This window comes from Lepus europaeus, chromosome 2, assembly GCF_033115175.1.
Source record: "Lepus europaeus isolate LE1 chromosome 2, mLepTim1.pri, whole genome shotgun sequence".
Taxonomy (NCBI): domain Eukaryota; kingdom Metazoa; phylum Chordata; class Mammalia; order Lagomorpha; family Leporidae; genus Lepus; species Lepus europaeus.
Window position 1 is genome coordinate 161,664,484 of NC_084828.1, and position 22,135 is coordinate 161,686,618.

At 53.4% G+C, this 22,135-nt stretch overlaps 1 protein-coding gene across 2 annotated transcripts in view; it reads left to right on the top strand.

Annotated features, from left to right (window-relative positions):
• Positions 1 to 22,135, top strand: part of RARB (retinoic acid receptor beta) — a 177,094-nt gene that overhangs the window by 143,443 nt on the left and 11,516 nt on the right. For both annotated transcript variants that reach the window (XM_062215375.1, XM_062215367.1), the window contains exon 4: positions 9,114 to 9,274. In XM_062215375.1, coding sequence (XP_062071359.1) covers positions 9,114 to 9,274 — 161 coding nt within the window. The remainder of the gene's footprint in view (positions 1 to 9,113; positions 9,275 to 22,135) is intronic.

Here is a 22,135-nt window from a genome sequence, read left to right on the forward strand (position 1 = left end):
AAAGTTTAGCTTTGGTGCCAGAATTTTTGAGATCCATGTCTAGTTTTCTCATGATATGCATTTTTACATGAATATTTTGAAGTGCTCTCACAAGTGAAATTCAAAATGTATTGCATAAATTGAAATCATATTTTTCTTTCATTTTATACAAACCTTTTGAAGTTACCCCTGTGGAGCAAAGAACTTCACCTGCCTGTAAAAATTGGCTGTAAGAATGGATGCCGAACTCATGCTTTCTTGGGTATTTTTTTAAAAAAATGAATTGATCGTTCTGTAGATGTATGTGTTTACCCCGCATTTAAAAAACAGGGCAGAGGGGGAGCGCCGTGGTGCAGTAGGTTAATCCTCTGCCTGCGGTACTGGCATTCCATATGGGCGCCGGTTCAAGTCCCGGCTGCTCCTCTTCCAATCTGGCTCTCTGCTATGGCCTGGGAAAGCAGTGGAGGATGGCCCAAATCCTTGGACCCCTGCACCTGTGTGGGAGACTAGGAGGAGGCTCCTGGCTCCTGGCTTCGGATCGGTACAGCTCCGGCCATTGTGGCTATTTGGGGAGTGAACCAACGGAAGGAAGACCTTTCTCTCGGTCTCTTCCTCTCACTGTCTGTAACTCTACCTCTCAAATAAATAAATAAAATCTTAAAAGAAAAAATGGGGGGGGGGGCAGGGAGTGGGCATGTGTTTGACAGTGAAGGCAACAGTTAACACACTGGAATCCCACATCTGGTTACTGGTTCTGCCTCCCGACTCCAGTTTCCCACCAGTGTGGATCTTGGGAGGCAGCAGTGATGGATCGAGTAATTGGGTTTCTGCCACCTGTGTGGGAGACTTGCATTGAGTTTCTAGCTCCCAGCTTTGGCTCAGCCCAGCCCTGGCCATTGTGAACATTTGAGGGGTAAACCAGCCTATGCAGGGAGCTCGCTCTTGCTGTCTGTCTGTCTGTCTCTCTCTCTTTCAAGTAAATAAATAAAATACTTAAAAAATAAAATTAGCAAAGGGACAGCCTCATAGTCTTCAGTTTCCATTTTTTCTCACTCAGTTTCACATCACAGACAAGGTCTTTCTCATTTATGTTGGGTAGCTGTCAGTATGAAGCCGTGGACCTGTGCGCCTCCTGTGGACAGGAATGAGGCGAAGCCGTCCCTGACAGTGGCCTGTGCTGCAGGGGAACACACAAAGTCCCATGAATTATGAAGCCAAGAGTCCTTGAAGGGTGTGCTCTTTCCCCCCTACTCGTGGTGCCACTCCTGCCTCTGTAGGTCATCCTGGAATGTTTTCTTTCCCCTCCTCTCTGGAGTTGAATTTAAGGTTTAGTTCCTATAGTTGGTAAAAGAAAAGGACTTGTCACGTTCTAAAACGAGCTCTCAAGAGCAGATCTCCAGCCTCTCATGGAGGGCAGCCACGCTGGGCCTGTCCAGGAGAGGAATCGCCCACACAGGGCTGCCTGTGCCGGCCCAGACAGCAGGGCTTCGTGGAGCGCTGTCCGCCCCCAGAAGCTGTCAGCTTCTCCATATCTCAAAACCGGCCGTGAAAGAGACCAGGCTTCAACCTGGAGTTGCCCTGGTGTAATCAGAAGACAAACTCGGCATCTGTGTGCTCTGATATTTTGGGGATTTGCTAGAACCACTTTTGCATAACTGTAAGCTGCTGAGCTTGGCCGGGAGAGCCTCGCTAAACTCTCTGGAGTCTGTGTCCAGACTGCTGCCCCCAAGACATGAATATTTCCTATTCTGTAAGAATTCCGAGAATGCTCCTTGCTGGGTCTCTGACACAGTGGGCACCAGGTTGTCCCTTAACCCTGGCAAGTTGTAGAGGGCATCACATCACCATTTTTTTGTTTTTGTTTTTGTAAGATTTATTTATTTATTTGAACAGTGGAGTTATAGAGAGGCAGAAGCAGAGAGAGAGAGAGAGAGAGGTGGCCTCCCTCTGCTGGTTCACTCCCCAGATGGCTACAACAGCCAGAGCTGGACCGATATGAAGCCAGGAGCCAGGAGCTTCCTCCGGGTCCCCCACGTGGGTGCAGGGGCCCAAGACCTGGGCCATCCTCCACTGCTTTCCCAGGCCATAGCAGAGAGCTGGATCAGAAGTGGAGCAGTCGGGACTCAAACTGGTGCCCATATGGGATGCCGGCACTGCAGGCAGTGGCTTTACCCTCTATGCCACAGTGTTAGCACCCAGGTCACCTTTTGAAGTCGTATATGCATGTGCCGTGTTGCAGGTAGGCAGCAGCACGCTAAAGGACTCTGGGTCACCTCCATCTCACAGACCCTGAAGTCAAGGTCCCAAGGAATGAAAGGACTTGGCTCTTCCAAGAGACACTCTGCCAAAGGTACACGTCAGGGACATGCAGTGACAAGAACACGTTGCTGCAGCCTCTTTCAGGAACCTCCTTTCTCTGTGTGTTTCTGTCTGCGTTTCTGTGGCAGGTGCAGTATTAGGGAACACACGTAGTCTCCACGTCCGAGGGGAATCGGATGCAGCAGGAAGACTGGGGCATCCCAACCTTTGCAGGGGGCCCTGCCATATTCAATGTTGGAACACCAACCCCCACAGCCTTAAATGCAGGAAAATACGGCGCTCTCTAAGTTAGTCATGGAGCTACTCGCCTTCAGAGCCAGGGTAGTTCATTTGCATAATTCGTTCTGAAAAGGATTTTTAAACTACGATTAAAGTATATTTTTGTGTTTTTCTTTTAAGTATATCAATGTGCTAGGACCAGGCCCTCCCCCACCCCCGACAACCAGAGAGCTCGAATCACCAACTGTGACCCATTATTCTAACAGTTAGTAAGGAGCCGAAGAGCCAAGATGAACGAATCCCAGACTTTAATTTTCCAGCAAGAATAAATAGACCATTATGCTTCCTTTGCTAAGCTGAATATAAAGAACTTCATGGACAAAAATACCATTGATTGTTTTTTTGGGATTTTTTTTTTTGACGTGAAGGAATTTTTACTCAAGTATTGTTTCCCTTCCTGAATCCGAGCGGAATCCACATCTTCTGCATGTTTCCTGCATTGCATTTTTATTGTGTGCATGGGAATCAATATTCCAGATACATGCACAAGTGCACACATTAAAATGAACATGACTTCATTTATTTCCATGATTAGACATTCAAATAAAAGTGCTTGGGTGTCTGTTTTCATATTCATAGGTCGAGATCCGTACATCAGAGGTATTTGTATAAGTGACACTTTTATTACATTCATTTCATTTGCAATATGATAGTGGATCATAAATATGTTACTTTTATGCCACCAAATCTGATTTGTAGCACTTAGCCCCTCACAAGGAGAATGCTTGATATTTTATGAAGCACCTTTCGTCCAAGAAGTGCTTCGCAAAAATCGGGCTGGATCCCATCACATGCATAAATCACACCCATGACCCTGGCCGTGTCCCCCCTCCCCGCCGTTAGCTCAGGTAAGCCATCTGTGCTGCCACGCACAGGCCCTGACGGTGGCTAGAAGTCCAGGCTGAGCTGTCTGCAAAACCAATTTGGGGCCCCCAGTGTGGACTGGGTGCTGTATCAAGCCCTGGAGCTGTGGAGACAAGTAGAATAAGGCCCCTGTCTCCCACGTATCCACAACCAGAAGGGGAGAGCTGTCGGAGCAAGCCCTGAGGCGGGTGTGATGGTAGGTGCCTCCCCTCTCCCTCCCCGGGCACACTGTGCCTTGTCAGCCCCTGGGCTGTGAGGATCTCTTGAAGCCCATGCCAGCCCATTGCAGTCAGTGTGAAGGAAGACGTGGCCCCAGTGGCACAGCAGCCTTTGGGGCGGATCAGCTGCTACACGTGCCAGGCTCCCTGCTCACCTGCCTGCAGTCCCCTCCACTCTCCCTCCCTGTTCCTGTGTCAGCTTCCCGGTCCCTACCCCACACACAGAGCTCCCTGGAGCATCCTTTGTAGAACAGAGCACCTTGGAATTGTGTGAGCGCACAGCAGAGCGAAGTGGCTAGGGTAGGGCCTGCAGCAGGCCTCCTGAGTCCAGATCCCCACTACTTCAGGATACATGGCCTTGGGCAGTTACTCACATTTTTGGAAGATGTATTTATTTACTTGAAAGGTTGAGTTGCAGAGAGAGGGAAAAACAGAGATCTTCCATTCACTAGTTCACTCCCTAAATGGTCTCAGTGGACAGAGCTGGGCCCACCTGAATCCAGGAGCCAGGACCTTCTTCTGAGTCTCCTATGTGTGTACAGGGACCCAAGCACTTGGGCCGTCATCTGCTGCTTTCTCCGGCACATTAGCAAGGAGCTGGAGTGGAAGTGGAGCAGCCAGGTTTCCAAGCAGCGCTCATCTGGGATGCTGGCGTCACAGGCAGCAGCTTAACCTGCTAGGCCACAGCACTGACCCAGCACAGAGGGTTCTGACAAGTGACCAACAGCTACTGTGATAGCTGTGGTTAACACCTGTTGTATTATAATAAGTGACACTCCGATGTATCAACCCCAGCATAAGAGTACTTCAAAAAGTGTATGGGAAATTGGTGAATAATGAAAAGATAACTTCAGGAGTGTTCACAGTTGGCAGCTGTGAGTGCCTGCATCTCATATTGGAGTGCCTGGGTTCAAGTTCTGGCTCTGCTCTTCATTCCAGCAAATGCACACCCTGGGAGATAGCAGGTGACAACGGCCCGAGTTCTTGTGTCCTTCCCACCCACACTGGAGACTCCAATGGCGTTCCTGGCTCCCAGCATTGGCCTGGACCAGTGCTGGCTGTTACAGGCATTCAGGGAGTGAACCAGTACATGAGAGCTTTCCAGGCCGGTGCCATGGCTCACTTGGCTAATCCTCTGCCTGTGGTGCTGGCACCCCGGGTTCTAGTCCCAGTCGGGGTGCTGGATTCTGTCCCAGTTGCTCCTCTTCCAGTCCAGCTCTCTGCTGTGGCCCGGGAAGGCAGTGGAGGATGGCCCAGGTGCTTGGGCCCTGCACCTGCATGGGAGACCAGGAGAAGCACCTGGCTCGTGGCTTCAGATTAGGGCAGTGCGCCAGCCGTAGCGGCATTTGGGGGGTGAACTAACAGAAGGATGACCTTTCTCTCTGTCTCTCTCTTTCACTGTCCACTCTGCCTGACCAAAAAAAAAAGAAAGAAAAAGAAAGCTTTCCAGTGGGTTCTTGTTCTCTCTCTCTCTCTCTGTCAAATAAGTGATAAAATAAATTTTAAAAGATTATTTTTGGTACAGGAAAATTTTGAAGCCCCTGTAAGTATAATATGCATTTTCCATAGATTTTTTGAGGGTCTCTCCTGCATACCGGTGGCGATCATGCCAGTGTTCTCCGTGTCAGTACTGTCACTGTTATCACTCGATGAGTGCTGTCCCCCGCTGGGAGTGAGGTCCACGGCAGCAGGAACCAGCCTGTGTTGTGGGCAGCACATAGTAGGTATGCAGCACATAGTTGTTAAGCCCATCAACAAACAGTTGAGCCCACCTGCTCACGTGACACTGCTACCGGCCAGCTCCTCCGACAGCATCCTCCCCTGTGCCATGGCCAGCCAGGGTCGCCCTAGGAGGGGCTCTGTTCTTCCTGCTCCACTCAGCTTTGCAGGCCCACCCGGCACACGGCTTCCTTGCCACCCTGCATCTCTGTGTGGTGCTGCTGAACTTCGGAGAGGCTGTGCAGGATCTGGCCCCACTCTGGCATTAACTCCGGGGGAGTCAGCACTGCCTCCAGTGTCTCTGGCTTCCTGGGTGTCACCCCCCCACACACACATACACACACTTGGGAGGATGTGTGAGTGGAGGGCTTCCTGGAGAAGGTGTCAGCCCTCCTCTGGACGTCTGGGGTTCCCTGGCAGTCTGTTCCCCCTGGCAGAATCGGGTTCTAGTTTTGCAGCTGTGACCTGGCGCGGGAAAGGTGTTGTCACTGCACACCCAGCCAAGTGTCCATGCAAGGCGGTCCCCAGCAGCTCACCATGGCTCCTTTCCACATGACCCTGCCTCTCACTTTCTTGGCTGGGATCAGGGCCAGTGGTGAGGGCTCACTGAGCACTGCTCCCTCCCAGGTGGTCTTCCAGATGTGTGCTTGCTTGGCTGAGCTTCCCTGGGGCCCCAGGTGGGTGGGAGACAGGGAGACAGAGGGCTTTAGGCACTGCAGGTAATCCTTGGGTGGGTAGGTGAGTGGCTGTGCCATCCCTTTCCCTATTTGCTGCAAGATTCATTGAAGTCCTTATAGGTTCCCTGAGTGAGTGTAGACATGGGATTGGCCTGGCCCTCTCTCCCCGACCCCCACGGGGATCCTGCACTTGGCTGTAGCACTGGCTGGCCTTTGGTGGAGCCACTGCATGCAACTCCTGTTACCATGGGACCTGGACTCCCAGGGCCCATCCGATCCATTCCCAGTGGAGAGTGACTGTGGCCTCCCTGAGTTTGGAAGCTCTAGGCTTTTTGTTGTTGCTTTGAGAAATAACTCACATAGCATAGCATTCATCATTTTAATTTAAAATTAAACTGTGCATTGAAAATGTGCCGTTGAGTGGCCTGTGATATATTCACAAGGTTATGCAACCCTCACCAGCATCCCAGTCCAGAACGGTTTCACCTCCTCCAAAACAAATATGTGCCCGTGAGCGCTCAGCCCTTTCTTGGCCCCTGGAAACCATTTGTCTATATTGTGTTTGTTTGTTTTATTTGAAAGGCGGAGAGAAAGATCTCCCATTCACTGGTTCACTGCCCAAATGCCCACAACAGCCAGGTCTGGACCAGGTCGAAGCTGAGAACGCCATCCGTGTCTCCCACGCGTATAGCAGGGACTCAACTGCTCCAGCCATCATCTCCTGCCTCCATGCGTGTGCATTAACGTGCTTTCTGTCTGTGGATTTGCTTTGCCTGCTATCCCATCTCGCACGGTATATGACTGTGGCGAGTGGGCCTCTCTCGCAAGTTTCCCCTCCCGTGGGACACAGCCTCGCACTTCATTGCTTCCTTCCGTGGCCTGGGATCCCCCATTTCCTTAGTGTTCACGGGCTGACCAATGTCGGGGTTACTTCCAACTTGTGGGGTGAGGGACGGTGTTGCTGTGGACGTTTAGTCAGAGCGCCCTCGGGTGAAGCCCTAGGAGAGGACTTGCCAGCTCCCTCTCCACTTCCTCTTAGGAGGAGCGGCCAGCCCGTCTTCCTCAGGGCTCTGTCTCGGCAGCACTCCTGTTGTGTAGATGCGTTCTTTGTGTTAGCTGAACAAGAGTGGCATTGGCAGGCAGGAAAAGCAGGCGACCGATCCCAGCCCCGGAGCCCGTGGCAATGGCTCATGGTCTTCGGTTGCACCCCCAGCCCCATCTCCACTACTGTGCGCCCCCTCCCACCTGCGTGAGGCCCCCTCAGCTGAGCTCTTTGTCTTCTCCTGCTTTGAACCACTATGCCCTCCCACCCTGGGGCTTGCACCTGCTGGGCAGGGTCTGCTCACAGGGGCCCTGACGGTTCAGTCTGCTCCGGAATGGGACACACTGAAGCCATTTCCTGCTCATCCCACCAGTTAGCTGGAGACGTTCTGTGCCAAGGAGCAATGTCCTGTCACAGTGCTGGTGGAGGCAGCGTCATGCCCACCTCCTTGGGGATAAAGTGAATCCAAGTGAGGAAGAACTTGTCAGCTGCGCAGACCTGGGCCCATTCCTTAGGCTCTCCGTGACTCAGTTTCTTCGCCTGTAAAATGGGTTTAAATTGCCTACTGCAGAAGGGGACTGAGTGAGATACGGTCACCCAGCTCCCGGGCAGCATTAAAATGCTCATGCAAAGTCCGGTTCGCCCCAGCCGCCGCCTCCCTGCTCTGTGACTTCGTAGTACCATTCAGCCCTCCCTCCCTTCCCATCCCCTCTGCCCTTCCACCAGAGGCGATGCAGGCCCAGTCCTCTTAGGGAAGATCAGATTACACCCTGGGTCATTTTGCAGCACAGATTCTCGGGTCACAGTGGTGACATACACAGCCCAGCGGCACCCAGCCAGGCACCCTCTGGGTCCCCAGGGGACGTGGATTCCCCAGAGGCGGTGGCGTGGCCTGGTGTCACCTGTCTGGGTTTTAGTTTCCTTCCCCAGGAGATCCTAGCCAAGGGCTGGAGCATTGAGTTACACTTGAATTTGCAGTCACCCGAGATACCTGTGCTGTGGGAGCAAGCCAGGCCTTCAGGGTTCTGGGTCGTGAGCCCCTGCTGGGTGCCCTACACCGTGCGCCAAGGACACGCACCTGCTGAGGTCCCACACACGGCCTGGACTTCAGTGACTGTGAATGAATGAATGAATGATTGGTTTTCCAGGCTGAAAATTTCATACTGCATCACTTACTGTTTTAAATGGCTTTATAGGCATAGGCGTTTGGCACAGTGTTTGTGACACCACTTGGGACCCTCACGTCCCTTTTCAGAGTGCCTGGGTTTGAGTCCTGGCTCTGCTCTCATTCCAGCTTCCTGCCAATGCACACTCTGCAAGACAGCAGGTGATGGCTCAAGTATTTGTGTCCCTGACCCCCACGTAGGGGACCTGAATTGAGTCCCACACTTCCGGCTTCAGCCTGGCCCAGCCCTGGCTGCTGTGGGCATTTAAGAAGTGAACTAGTGGATGGAAGAGATGTCTGTCTATGGGTATCTACCTGCCTTTCAAATAAATAAAAAATTAATTTAACATTATGAATAATAAAATACTATATGATCATTTCAGGAAATTTAGGAAGCAAAGAAGCAAGAAGGGGAAAAAGATATAATCCTTTCACTTCTCAAAGAACTTCTTCCAAAGTGCCAGTCAGGAAACTCAGAAAACTGAAAAGTAAAGAAACCCAAATGTATCACTAGGAAATGCTAACTACGAAGCAGGGACCTGAGTCCCAGGCGACCAGGATTTCCTTGGGGTATCTCTCCAGGCAAGCCCGATGGAATTGGGAGTCACAGCCTTGGAAAAGTCCTTCTCCCTTCAAACGAGCCAGTGCACCTACATTTTCACTCACTGCCGGCTGGGTGAGCCTCCACGTCTCCCCAAGACCTGACTGGCAGGTGCACAGGCACAAACACAAAGCTGTCTCTCCCAGGTTGTCCTGGGTTCCCGTTCAGAGCAGCAGAATGAGGAGATAGACCCTCCTGGCCCAGCAGTGCCGGCCAGGCCCTGAGTGACCCTGTGCTCTCTTGTTTCCAGCTGTCAGGAATGACAGGAACAAGAAGAAGAAGGAGCCTTCAAAGCAGGAATGCACAGAAAGCTATGAAATGACAGCCGAGCTGGACGATCTCACAGAGAAGATCCGCAAGGCTCACCAGGAAACCTTCCCCTCGCTCTGCCAGCTGGGCAAATACACCACGGTAAGAGATGCTGCTGCCCCGGCTGCACACACACGCACACACACATACACACAATGCACTCACACATACACACACATACACACACAGGCACTCACACATACACACATACACACATGCACACACACATGCACACACGTACACACACATGCACTCACACATACATGCACACACGTGCACACACGTACACACATGTACACGCACACATGCATGCACGCACACACATTCACACTCACGCTTTCTGCCCTGGGTCTGGCAGGGACATCCCCCAAACATGGCCCTGGAACCTGCATCAACGAAGTGAGGCCGCACTGTAGCTGCTTCGCACCATGTGGTAGCATTGTGGGTGTTCCCTCACTTCAGTTCTGTATGCCTGCACTCATTGAAGAGACATGAATTGTGCACTTACTGTATGCAGGTTGTGTGCATGAACCGTGCAGTGCTGTTCTCGTGGGCTTCGGCAAAGGTGAAAAGTAAAGCCAGTGCGTTTGGCATGGGTCATGATGGACATCTGTGCAGAACCCCAGGGAGGGGACCCAGAGGCACTAAGTTAAAAACCCCAATCCAGCTGTGAAATCCAGCGTAGATTACTGGCTCCAGCAAGAAGGCGGGGGTAGGACGCAAAGCAGGGACCCCAAGGAGCTCAGGGAGTCTGGACCTCTCTGTCCGCCAGGGTTCTGTGAGGAATGGCTTTCACTGAGATCGGAAATAAAGATGAGGATCGCAGGGGGGAGGTGAGATGAAAAGGCAGGGGTGTGTGTTGGCTGCTGTGGGATGTGCCAGTGGAGCCCCCCTGAGGTGCTGTGATTTTTCAAGGTGGTTTATGCATTCCTAGGCTGGGAGACGTAACAGGCCCTCAGTAGATAGCTGATGCATGAATGACAGGAGGTAGCTGGAAGGTTGTGCTGGCCTCTTTCCATGACTTGGGACTTGCCCGGGGTTGCTGTAAATGCACTTTCAAAGACAAGCCACGTGGAGCCGCATCTGCTGGTGCAGAGGCTGGTGTGCCAGGGAGACAGTAGCTGGCAGGATCCAGAAGAGGAAAGGAGGACACAGTGGGGCTGGGAAGTCAGTGCAGGGAGTGGAGAGATGGCTGCCACTCCTAGGGAGCATGCGGACCCTTGATAATGGGAGCGAGGGGCGAGGGCAGGCCCAGAGGGTTTGCCTGAGGAAGCTGGTGCTCGGCCATGCCCAGGTGGCTTCTCTGGCGAGCCTGACACTGCTGGGGGCCGCCGAGACTGACAGCCTGGTGAACCAGCTTTCAAGCGGCTGGCACTGACGTGAGCCAGGCAGGTCTCCTGGCCCAAGCCAAGGCTTTGGCTCCCCGGGAGCAGAGGAAGAACCAGGAGCCCTGCTTCCCAGGACAGTGCACCTGGCCGTCTCACGGAAGCTCCCAGGACCGTGTGTTGGCTTAGCAAGTGTGGCCGAGGGCCTCCTGGCAAGCTCAGGTGCGTGGCTGACTGGTGTTGAATGGAGAGGGAGCAGGATGTGGGGCGGGGGGAGTCTGGCAGAGCCTGCAGTGTGCTGGGAGTCTGTCGTCAGCTGTGAGCATTAGAGAGAAATGGACAGCTGTGCCCGGTGGTCTTGGTCAGTGTCACGGTCATGAGCGTTACAGGTGCAGTTGTCGGCTGTGCATCGCACCAGCGCCAGCTCTATAAAGGGCAGAGGTTGGTTCAGCTCACAGTTTGGGCAACTAAAAGTCCAAATGGCACAGCGCACTCAGCAGCCGATTCATGACTGTGTCACCAGGCGGTGGCAGGCTGATGGCAACGACCGAGGCCCAGGGGGCAGCCAGCGATTCCATCTCGAAGCAGGAGCAGAGGGCCAGACTGATATCCCACAATCCCGTGCGAGGTCCCCTAAGGACCACAGGCAAACCTCTACTGAGCATTGAGTAGGCGCCGGAAGCCATGCTGGTGCTCTGAGCACTCTTGCTCCTTACAAGGACTCACTGGGGGCAGCTTTCACTGTCCCCGCCCCTTTACAGATGAGTAAACTGAGGCAAAGAAAGGCTACATGGTTTTTCCCTCTTGGGCAACAAGTTGTAGCGGTGGGACTCGAACCTGGGCAGTCTGATTCCAGGGGCACCTCTCAAAACCCTACACTACTCATAGACGCAGAACCAACAAGGCTGGCCTGCAGGTAGAACTGAAGCCGGAGCCCCTGGAGGTATCTGGTCCTGGTGAAGGAGCTGTCCCTGGGAAGCAGACTTTCAGCTCCAGGAAAGACAGTGTAAAAGCAGTTAGCGGCCGGCGCTGTGGTTCAATAGGCTAATCCTCCGCCTGCAGTGCAGGCACCCCAGGTTCTAGTCCCAGTCGGGGCGCTGGATCCTGTCCCAGTTGCTCCTCTTCCAGTCCAGCTCTCTGCTGTGGCCAGGGAGTGCAGTGGAGGATGGCCCAAGTGCTTGGGCCCTGCACCCCATGGGAGACCAGGAGAAGCACCTGGCTCCTGGCTTCGGATCAGCGTGGTGCACCAGCCGTTGCGTGCCGGCCATAGCGGCCATTGGAGGGTGAACCAACGGAAAAGGAAGACCTTTCTCCCTGTCTCTCTCTCTCACTGTCCACTCTGCCTGTCAAAAAAAAAAAAAAAAAAAGGCATGGGGGCGCGGGGCCCAGAGCTTCCTCCAGAGAAGCTTTAGCGGGCTCGCTCCTGCCCGCAGGCGTGTGCCTGAGGCCCCCAGAGGCTGGCCTCAGCCTCTAGGAGGACTTGGGGCCCGTTTGGAGCGCCGGGCTGGCTCTTGCGTGCCCTGGGGCGGGCGAGAGGCACACCAAGCCCCGCGCGGCCAGGCCTGCTGGCCTGACCGCGGGCCTCTCTCAAGCCGCGGCCTGCATTCGGCCCTGCATTCGGCCGGGCACCTGAGCTCAGCCCTGTCCCCAGTGCGCCGTCTTGGGCTGCGCAGCACTGTGCGTGTGTGCCTCCCACCCCGATACCTAACTCACTGCCCTAGGTCCTGCTCTAGAGCTCGCGGGCCTCCCAGGCTGCCCGCAAAGCTTTGGGGGGCTGTCCCCCCCCAAAAAAAAGCAGTCAGCATAGGCAGACTTTTGAGCCTGTGTGGCCATCCTGGGTCCTTCGCTGCTGTGTCTAAGGCCCCTCCCCCCAGGCTCTTTCTCACCTGGGAACCAGGTGAAAAGGCTCCCACGGGCATCTGAGGAGGGCAAACTCCGTGTCTGGTGTTGGCTCCTCCCAGAACTTGAGTGGCCTGGATTCCTCCAGCATGGCTCACAGGTGGGGCTGGGCACTCCCCGGAGAGGCCCCCAACCGTGGATACCAAGAAGTCAACGGTGTACAGCACGGCTTCCTTCCACTTGGGCAGATGGTGTGCAGGTGTCCTGTAAGCCATGTCCCAGGGGATGCTCCTCGCAGGCTGCCTCCTTCCCTGACCTCTCCCATCCTCTTTCATGGCTTCCCCAACACCTGCTCCCAAATAAGCTGCTAGCATCCCATCCTAGCATTGGGCCACTTCGGGTCCTGGACACAGGGGCTTCCTGCAGGCTTCCAGGGCCCCTTCCCATTCGCCCTGCTTTGGAGATGAGCTGCCTCCTGGATCCATCATCCCAAGCGCTCTCCTTCAATTGGGAAGGGAGAATGGAAGCACAAGTTCATGGGCAGGGGCAGCCCTCACGTCTGGGCAATCCTCCCTGCTTCCACACGCGTGCCGCCCATTCTCTGCCTTGGAGGGGCTCTGATGCCGTCTCCAGCTGGCATTTCTCTGTTTCTATGATCTCTGTGCAGATCTGGCTTTGCCTTCGTCGTCAGCGCCTTCAAATCCTCTCTGGAAGTAGGTGGAGTATAAATAAACAGCAGCCGTAACACATTCTCTGCAATCCCTTGGTTCCGAGGGGGGCATTTTTAAGAAGAGCTGTTTTTAGATGGGCAGCTGCTCCCCGTGCCAGAAGCTTCCTGCCCCCTGTGCCAGTGTGGCACCCCCGTCAGATGCTGTTGGAATAAGTGGGCAGAGGGGAATAAAGGTGGCAGCAGCTGCCCACCTACAGTCTTCGACAGAGCGGCTCCTTTGTCTTCCCGAGTTAGCGTAGATAGGGGACAGATTCCAGGTCAGATTCCAGGAGTCAGCAGGAATGGACAGGAGGTGGTAGCATGTCTACTGCCCTGCACGCCAGGCCTGGGCCGGGGGCCCACCGGCAGGCTTCAGAGCTCATCTTGGGGCGGTTTCTAACCAGCACCCCCCTCCAACGTGGTAGGGATAGGGCCCTCGTGGAAGGACCGAATGCGAGGCAGTGGCTATTTATAGGTGAGCGCTCCAAAACAGAGCCGGGAGGGACCCACAGGGAACGTCTCCATCCCAAGATTGTTTGCGCCGCTTCCTTAGGTCAAGCCCTAGTGACTGTCATTAGGGCTTCAGATCTTGCCCAGGCTGCCGAGGAGCTGCTTGACCTTGGAAAGTTACATGGCCATCTGAGCCTCCACTGCGTCTTCTGTCTAGGGGGAGTTCTAACAGAACCTGCCTCGTGGGGTTGCTTGGAGGGTTCAGGGAGAAAAATGTATCAGAACGTTTCTGGCACAGAGCAGCGTGTCACGTGGGCAGTTCGCTTGATGCTATGAACGTCCTGCCCAGGGTCTGGAAAAGTAAGGTGGTCGGTGTGACAGTGTGACAGGGTAGTCGTCTTGGGGAGAGGCAGCCCATGGGGGTGGAGATCGGAGGGGAGCTGCATGACCCCAGTCCTCACCCCAACACCGTCACCCCTAGCTGTTACCCTGAACCCACCCGAAGCTTCGTGAGCCTCAGTTTCTTGCCAATAACCACACTGCCCTGCCTGGGTCACCCTGACCACTCTTTCATTATTTTCCAGTGCACACTTGCTGGGTACCTGCTGTGTAGGTTTCCAAGGGCTGCCTGCCATAACGAAGTAACCCAGCCCAGGTGACCGAGGATCCCTTAGTTTATTACCTCAGGGTTCTGGGAGCCCTAAGTCCAAAATCAAGGTCAGCAGGGCCAGCTCCCTCTGACAGCTCCGGGGGCAGATGCCGCTGGCCTCTTGCAAACCTCTGACACTGGACGCAGTCCAGCATCCCTCAGCCTATAGCTGCCTCCCTGCGGTCCTCTGCCTTCACATGGCCCTGTGTGTTCACATCATCTGCCCTCCCTGTGTGTCCCTCTCTGTCCCAATCTCCCCTTTTCCTAAGGGCACTGATCTTATTGAATTAGCGCCCACCCTGATGGCCTCATTTTAGCTTGATTATCTCTGTGATGTCCCTATTTCCCAATGAAGTCATATCCCAAGGTTCCGGGTCTTAGGACTTCAGCATCTTCTTGGGGGACACGATTCAACCCATAGCATCTACCAAGGGCAGGACTGTAGCATGTGCATGTGGACCCTGCCCTGCCTGCAGCTCTTTGTCAAAGTCCGGCTGAAAAATCAGATTTTGGGGGCCAGCGTTATGGCGCAGTGGGTTAAGCCACCACCTGTGATGCCAGTTTCCCATGTGGGTTCATGTCCTGACTGCTCCACTTCCAATCCAGCTCCCTGCTAATGTGCCTGGGAGGGCAGCAGAGGATGGCCCAAGTCCCTGGGCCCCTACCACCTGTGTAGGAGCCCCAGAAGAATCTTCTGGCTTTGGCCTGGCCCAGTCCCAGCCACTGCAGCCATCTGGGGCATGAACAGTGGATGGAAGTGCACTCTTACTCTCTCTCTTTCTCTTGCTATAACTCCTTCAAATAAATAAGTAAATCTTTTTTAAATAACCAGATGTTGTCCCAAATATAAGCTTTTAGAAACCTCTGGCTGCACACATAAGTCCCCAACTATTTGGGAAAAATGCTTTCTAGGTGCTATGCTGAGTACTCCAGATCTTGCTGGGTGGTTAGAAAAGGCAAGCACTTTCCCAGCAAAGGAACCAGCATGAACGTGGCTCAGGGTTTTGCAGAGAGGGGCTGGAGGGAGGCAGAGCTAAGTGTGAGGAGACAGGTCGGGGGCTGTGTGTTCTGGATGAGGGTGTAAGCATGAGCCACAGCTACATGGCCAGGGCTGCTCCAGGCCAAAACCAGGAGCCTGGAACTCCATCTGGGTCTCCTATGTGGGTGGCAGGGCCCAAGCACTTGGCCCATCTGCTGCTGCTTTCCCAGGTGCATTAGCAGGGAGCTGGATCAGAAGCGGAGCAGCTGAACTCAGGCTGGTGCCCCGATGTGGGTGGCACTGCACGGGCAGCCCCACCTTCTGCACACAGAACCTGAAAGGACAGGAGGCTCTCTCAGCATAAAACATGCCAAGCCTCGGGAGGGAGGCGGCCGCCGTGGATGTTACCACGGATCTTTACCTCCTTGTTTGAGAGAAAGGTCGCATTGCCTCCTTAGCACAGAAGAGCATCCCTGAATAAACCCCGGGAGCTGCCACCAGTGGGGTTTTGAAGATGCCGGTGTGCCCACCTCTGCTGACGGTCACGTTCTGAGAGTTGTGCTGGTGGGGGCTCAATCTGCTCTCACAAAGCCAGACCCCAGTAGAAGGAGTCTATTTGCGGGGCCAGAACTGCCGCTCGGTGGGGTTTCGTGTGCAGAGTTGGGCTCTGCAGCTGCTGAAGGTGTCCCTACGGCAGCTTCCTCCATGACGGCCGCTGCTGCACAGCATTCTGGGAAGGCGGCTCAGCCTGCTGCCTGGGAGCCAGATTGTCCCTGAACTCTGCAGGGGAGGTGAGGGCGAGGTGCAGTCCTGCCCTCCCTCCTGGCAAGCGCCTCTCCTCACCACCCCATTTCCCCCACTCTTCCTCCCTGCGTGATCAACAATGCCGCTCTCAAGCCTGGCGTCCCATGGGCGGCTCCCAGAGACCGCCTGCGCTCCCACGGCGGCCAGGCCAGGGCTGTCCCAGGGCCACAGCTGGATGGTAATGTCGAAGCCATCGGAAGCCCGGTGCCTATGAATCCAGCAATGAGTGTAATAAAACACCAGGCTATTTTGTGTTTTATGAACTGCCTCTTCCCTTCCGTTTGCATAATAGTCAGTGAGATTTACATGCTGTTCCGCTGGCTGCGCATTATTTTTAATAGAAGGTGCGACAGGCACACCCCCCCCCCCCAAGCTCTCGTTCTTGCTCTCGCTCTCTCTCAGGCCTGGCATGTGACAAAGTAACCTCGTGCAATACAGATGAAGATTTGGTTCACACTTGCCAGGTCGGGGCGATGTCATTTTTTTCCAGACGGATACTCTATTGTGAAATGATTTCCCACCGTGCGCTTGCCTGTCCGCCCCTCTCTGCCTTGCCATCTCCCTCCACACCCAGGAAACTGCCTGTTACATTGAATGACATCCCCAAGGGCCAGGCTTCTTGTGCTTGCATCCCCCAAGTGTGGTGGACTCCACGGGGGCCTTGGGGAAGATTGTGAGGCATCTGGGCAGGTGCGGCCCCTCTCTGCCAGCAGTGGCCTGGGTGGCAGTGATGGCCACCACCGTGCCCAGGGCGCCTGCGCCAGCCCTTTTGCTAACTCTCCCTGCCAGCTTTGCCTGCCTGGGTCAACAGCAAAAGCTGGTTTCAGTGATTCCTGTGGGCTGGTTCTAGCTAAGGGAGATGATGCTAAGGCCCCGTGCCTGAGCTCTTTTCGTTTGTTCAGGGACCAAATGCCCTGCCTCTCGCCCAGTGGTTCGGTTGTGCCGCTGGGGACAGCAGATCTTGGGGCCTCAGGAGCAGGCCCAGGCCACAGCCCAGGGGGAAGCAGCATCCCGGACCCTCAGCCTTGATGTGATTGTTGCCCTAGGCTGCTTAAAGCACCCATTCAACAAACATTTATTGAACTGCTACTACGCACCAGGCACAGTCCTGGACCCTGATGCACAGCAGTGAGGACCCGGGAAGCTCCCGTGTGAGGGAACGCACGGCACAGCATGCCAGGAGCAGAGTGCAAAGACGGGCTTGGAGGGATAAGCTTGCTGGGGCTGCAGCTTTGCATAGAGGAGTGGCAGGGGCAGAGCGCCATAGGCAGTGGCTCGCTGATGACTTGCAGGAGTGAGAGAGGTCACTGTGCAAAGATCTGGAGGGGTCGCAGCCGTCCAGGTCGGGGGCACAGCTGGTGCCAGGTCCCTGAGGCAGGACTTGGGGACTTGCCCGGCATAGCAGAGAGATCTGTGTGGCTGCGGTGGAGGGCGCCGGGCAGGACAGGGAAGAGATGAGCTCAGAGTGGGGGGGCTCTTCCAGCAGGGCCTTGCAAGGGCCCTGGAGAGCAGGCTGCGGCCTGAGTGAGATGGGAAAGCCGTGGAGATGCCGCACAGTGCAGCGGCTTACTGACTTGTGTTTGTAGAGGTCCTCGATGCTCTGATGAGGCCAGGCTGCGGAGAGAGGCTGGTGCCCCGGTGCCGTGGTCCTGCGTGGAGCTCACATCAAGGTGCCGGCGTTGGAGGTGGAAACTGTGCTCTAAGTCTTAGCAGTCCTCTGGGCAGGAAATAACCTGTAACTCTCAGGCCCAAACCCTCTTACACCAAAACTGTGCATTTATCAGAATGCTTCCTGTTGCCAGGGATAAAATCCAGATGGAAACTGACTTAGATTTTTGAGCAATCCCCATGCAGATCAAGCCTGGCTGGACCCAGCGGCTCAGTGCCTTCAAGACTGGGCTGCCCTCCCTGGGCTTCCCTCTGAGTCGGCTCCACAGAAGCTTCTCTTCCTCAGTTGTTCCACCCACAGTCCTAGAAAAAGGAGTCTCATTGGCTTGCTCTGCATCTGATTCTTTCCTGAACCAATCACTGTGGTCAGGAGGAGGGGACTCCTCTGACTGACAAGCCCAAAGTCCAGTGCCCTCCCCGCAGTCTCAGGGAGTTCACCCGCCCCACACAAACCCCAGGGCCGAGAGGGAGGAGGGGGAAGCTCTCCAAGAGACTCCAGAGGCGGAATGGAGGACGCCAGGGAGGCAAAGCAGCAAAGGGGCCTTCAGCTCCTCTCACACCAGATCTCCTGCTGCTTGCAGACCACAGAAAGGAAAACCAACACCGCACTTGGGGGTGTTGAAGTCGGGTCCCCGGGGTGTAGTGAGAAGGGGTCATACTGATCAAACCCCCAGGACATACTGGACCCTCTGGGATGATACTTACCCTTCTGACCAGTCTTAGAGAGCAGGTGCCATATCTAGATATATAGATAAATATAGATATAGATATAGATATAGATATATAGAATCTCCCCAACTACTGATGGGAACATTGAGCTTGACAAGGGAATGTCACTTGTTGGCAGTCACACTTGTCAGCTGAGGCAGGCAGAGGCCACTTTGGGGACCAAGTAGATGGGAGACCCACACCCAGCCCCTCCCCGGCAAGTCACTTCCCACGTCTGACGACGAAGCTGACCCCAGCCCCTTCTCCCTGCCATGTCAGTGGGAGCTCAGCTGGAGAAGCGGCTTGCTGGCAGCTCAGGAAGATCCAGGCATTTGCCTGCTTGGCTGTGGGCTCAGTGGGTATGGCGGCCAGGGCTGGTGTGTTCACTGGAAATGCTGCAGCCCCTGCCCGTGTGCAGATGGGCCAGGAATTGTGGCTGGAACATAGGGAGGGAATAAGGAATGAGAGAGTGTTTAGAGGGACCCAGCCAGCAGCTGGCAGAGGTTTGGGCTGAACCCTAGGGGTAAGAGGAAGTCTGTGAATATCAGAATACAAGAACTCTACACACAGTTGGTTGCACATGAAACTGCAGCCACTATGGGTGAAGATATGAAGATACTGTAGGATCCAGCCTCTGGTGTATCTGCTTCTGGGTGTATTCCCAGAAGACATGACATGATTGTGTCAAGGACATACCTGCTCCACCATGTTTATTGCAGCACTGTTCACAGTGGTCAAGATACAGAATCAACCCAAGGAGTCTATTTTCAGATGAGTAGATAAAATCTGCTATATAAATATACAATGGAATAGTGTTCAGCCAAAAAAAAAAAAAGAATGAAATCCTGTGAGTTGTAACAAAATTAAAGGAACTGGAGGATATCATGTTAAGTGCAATAAGCCAGACCCAGATAGACAGAGTGTTTTCTCCCTGATATGCGGGGGCTAAAACATACTCAATCTAAACAAAGAATAGTAATTACTAGAAGCTTGGGGGGCATAGAAGGAGCTTGGATAACGGGCTCCAAAGCAGAGTTGGGTCTGGAGTAAGTTCCTGGTGTTGCACAGCATGGCTGAGAGACTCTAGTTCATAATAACCCAGTAGGCATTGTACGAACAAATAGAGGAGAGGAGCTCCAAGGTCCAGTCATAAAGCAATGTCAAAGAAGGGGAAATGCTGATGACTGTCCTCGACCAGTACACCTTGTGTGCTTGTATGGAAATGTCTCACTGTAGCCCATAATTAGGCACACTCCTGTTACTAAGAATATATACTTTTTAAAACAAGAGGAACTCGGGGTTTCTCAGGACTCCCCTCGCCAGGCTGTTTCTTGTGCTGCCTGACTGTGGTCTTGGGCGTGGCTCTGGCTTTCTGGTTGAGGGGCAGCCTCCTGCTGCCCTGATGCCATGCACATGGCCACTGCTTTGTGTTGTTGCACTGTTGTGTTGTTGCTTGTTATTTTCATTGTCAGTTTTATGTGTGTTTTTTTTTAAGATTTACTTATTAGAAAGGCAGAGGGGGAAAGAGAGAGAGGGAGGGGAAGAGAGGAGGGAAGGAGGGAGGGGGGGAGGGAGAGAGAATCGATCTTCAGTCTACTGGTTCACTCTCCAAATGTCCCCAACAGCCAGGGCTGATTCAGGCTGAAGCCAGAAGCCATGAACTCCACCCTTGTCTCCCATGTAGATGCAGGGGCCCAAGCACTTGGGCCATCCTCTACTGCTTTCCCAGGCACATCAGTAGGGAGCTGGATTGGAAGTGGAGCAGCTGGGACTGGAACCAGCGCTTAGATATGGGATGCTGGCATCGCAACTGGCAGCTCAGCTCAGCGGTGGCTGTGTTTCATTTTTATTTTGAAAAATTTCAGAACATGAGATTAGTATAATGAGCATCTATGCTGTCTCCTTAGCCAGTTTTGTTGGATGTCCACACCTTGATGCACCCTCTCCATCACGTATTATTATGAAGTAAATTATAAACATCTCATCTTTTCATCTGTACATATTTTAACATGTTCTAAATGATAGAAACATCTGCAAAGAAAAACAAAATAACCATGCTATTGCCACCCTCCTCAAGTAAAATCCCCATCCCAAGCCCCTTAATCTCTCAGATTGCCAGTTTTCTGTCACAATCTCTTTAGAGTTTGTCTGAATCAGAATTCATAACAGGGTCACAGTTTGCAGTTGGTTAATAAGCCTCCTAAATATTTTTAATAAGTCATTTATTGGGGCATAATTTTCATAACATTTAACTTTTTTATTTTTTTATAGTTTGATGAGTATGACAAAAGTGTAGTCATTGGGTGCTGGCATTATGGCACAGCAGGTTAATCCACGGCCTATAACACCGGCATCCCATAGAGGAGCACCAGTTCCAGTCCTGGCTGCTCTACTTCTGATCCAGCTTCCTGATGTGATATACCTAGGAAGGAAGTAGAGGTTGGTGCTAATACTTGGGCCCCTGCACCCATGCAGGAGACCTGGAAGAAGATCTGGGCTCCTGATTTTGGCCTGGCCCAACCCTGGCTGTTGTGGCCATTTGGGGAGTGAACCAGCAGATGGAAGATCTGTCTGTCTGTCTCTCTCTCTCGCCTTCCAAATAAATAAAATAAATCTTAAATAAAAGTATACAGTCATGTAAGCTTGACTCTAGGCAAGGTGTGGAACATGTCGTCACTCCAAAAGTTCCCTCAAGGGCCTGTGGTCAGTCCTCTCCTGCCCCCAACCCCCTGCAAAGTTCTGCAGTGCTCTCCACCGCTGTGGTTTTGCCTTTCCCAGGATGCCCTGGGAACAGACTCCCTCTGTACCTGCCTTCCCTTAGCAGGATGCCTTTGAGTTCACCCATGTTGGGGCAGATGTCACTCTCCCTCCTAGATAACTCTGCCTGGCCTTTCATTGCAGAACTGTAGTCAAGTTCATCCACTCACCAGTTTATGAGCATTTGAGTTGAACCCTTTCTAGTCCATAGGTTTCTCTCTCCTGTCCTTTTGCCCTTGCAATGGCTTTGTTTAGAAACCCATTCAAGGCCTGCGTTGCGGCTCACTAGGCTAGTCCTCCACCTGTGGCGCCGGCACCCATGTTCTAGTCCTGGTCGGGGCACCGGATTCTGTCCCGGCTGCCCCTCTTCCAGTCCAGCTCTCTGCTGTGGCCCGGGAGTGCAGTGGAGGATGGCCCAAGTGCTTGGGCCCTGCACCCCATGGGAGACCAGGAGAGGCACCTGGCTCCTGCCATCGGATCAGCGCGGTGCGCCAGCCGCAGCGGCCATTGCGGAGTGAACCAACGGCAAAGGAAGACCTTTCTCTCTGTCTCTCTCTCTCACTGTCCACTCTGCCTGTAAAAAAAGAAAGAAAGAAAGAAAGAAAGAAAGAAAAAGAAAGAAAGAAAGAAAGAAAGAAAGAAAGAAAGAAAGAAAGAAAGAAAGAAAAGAAAGAAAGAAAAGAAAGAAAAGAAAGAAAGAAAGAAAGAGAGAGAAACCAACCAACCCATTCAAGGGTTTGTTATGGTTTCTGCACTCGGCCTTGGCAGTTGCATCCCAGTGGTGCAGCTGACCCTGTCCCTGGATTTCCTGCAGTTTGTTCTAGAGGCTCCATCTGACTAAGTGTGGTGTTTTTGTTTTGTTTTGTTTTGTTTTTTGCCAGGCTGTGTCACAAGTGGTGTTATATTTTTTCCATCAGGATGCCCACGTGACAGGTGCTTGCTTGTAAGATACTAGCAACCAGTGATGGTCATTGCCTGGAGCCATTAAACTTTCATCATGTTTCTAAAATGGGTTTCCTCATTCTATTGCTCCTTCTCCATGTATTAGCTGGATACCTGCATCCAGAGAAACCTG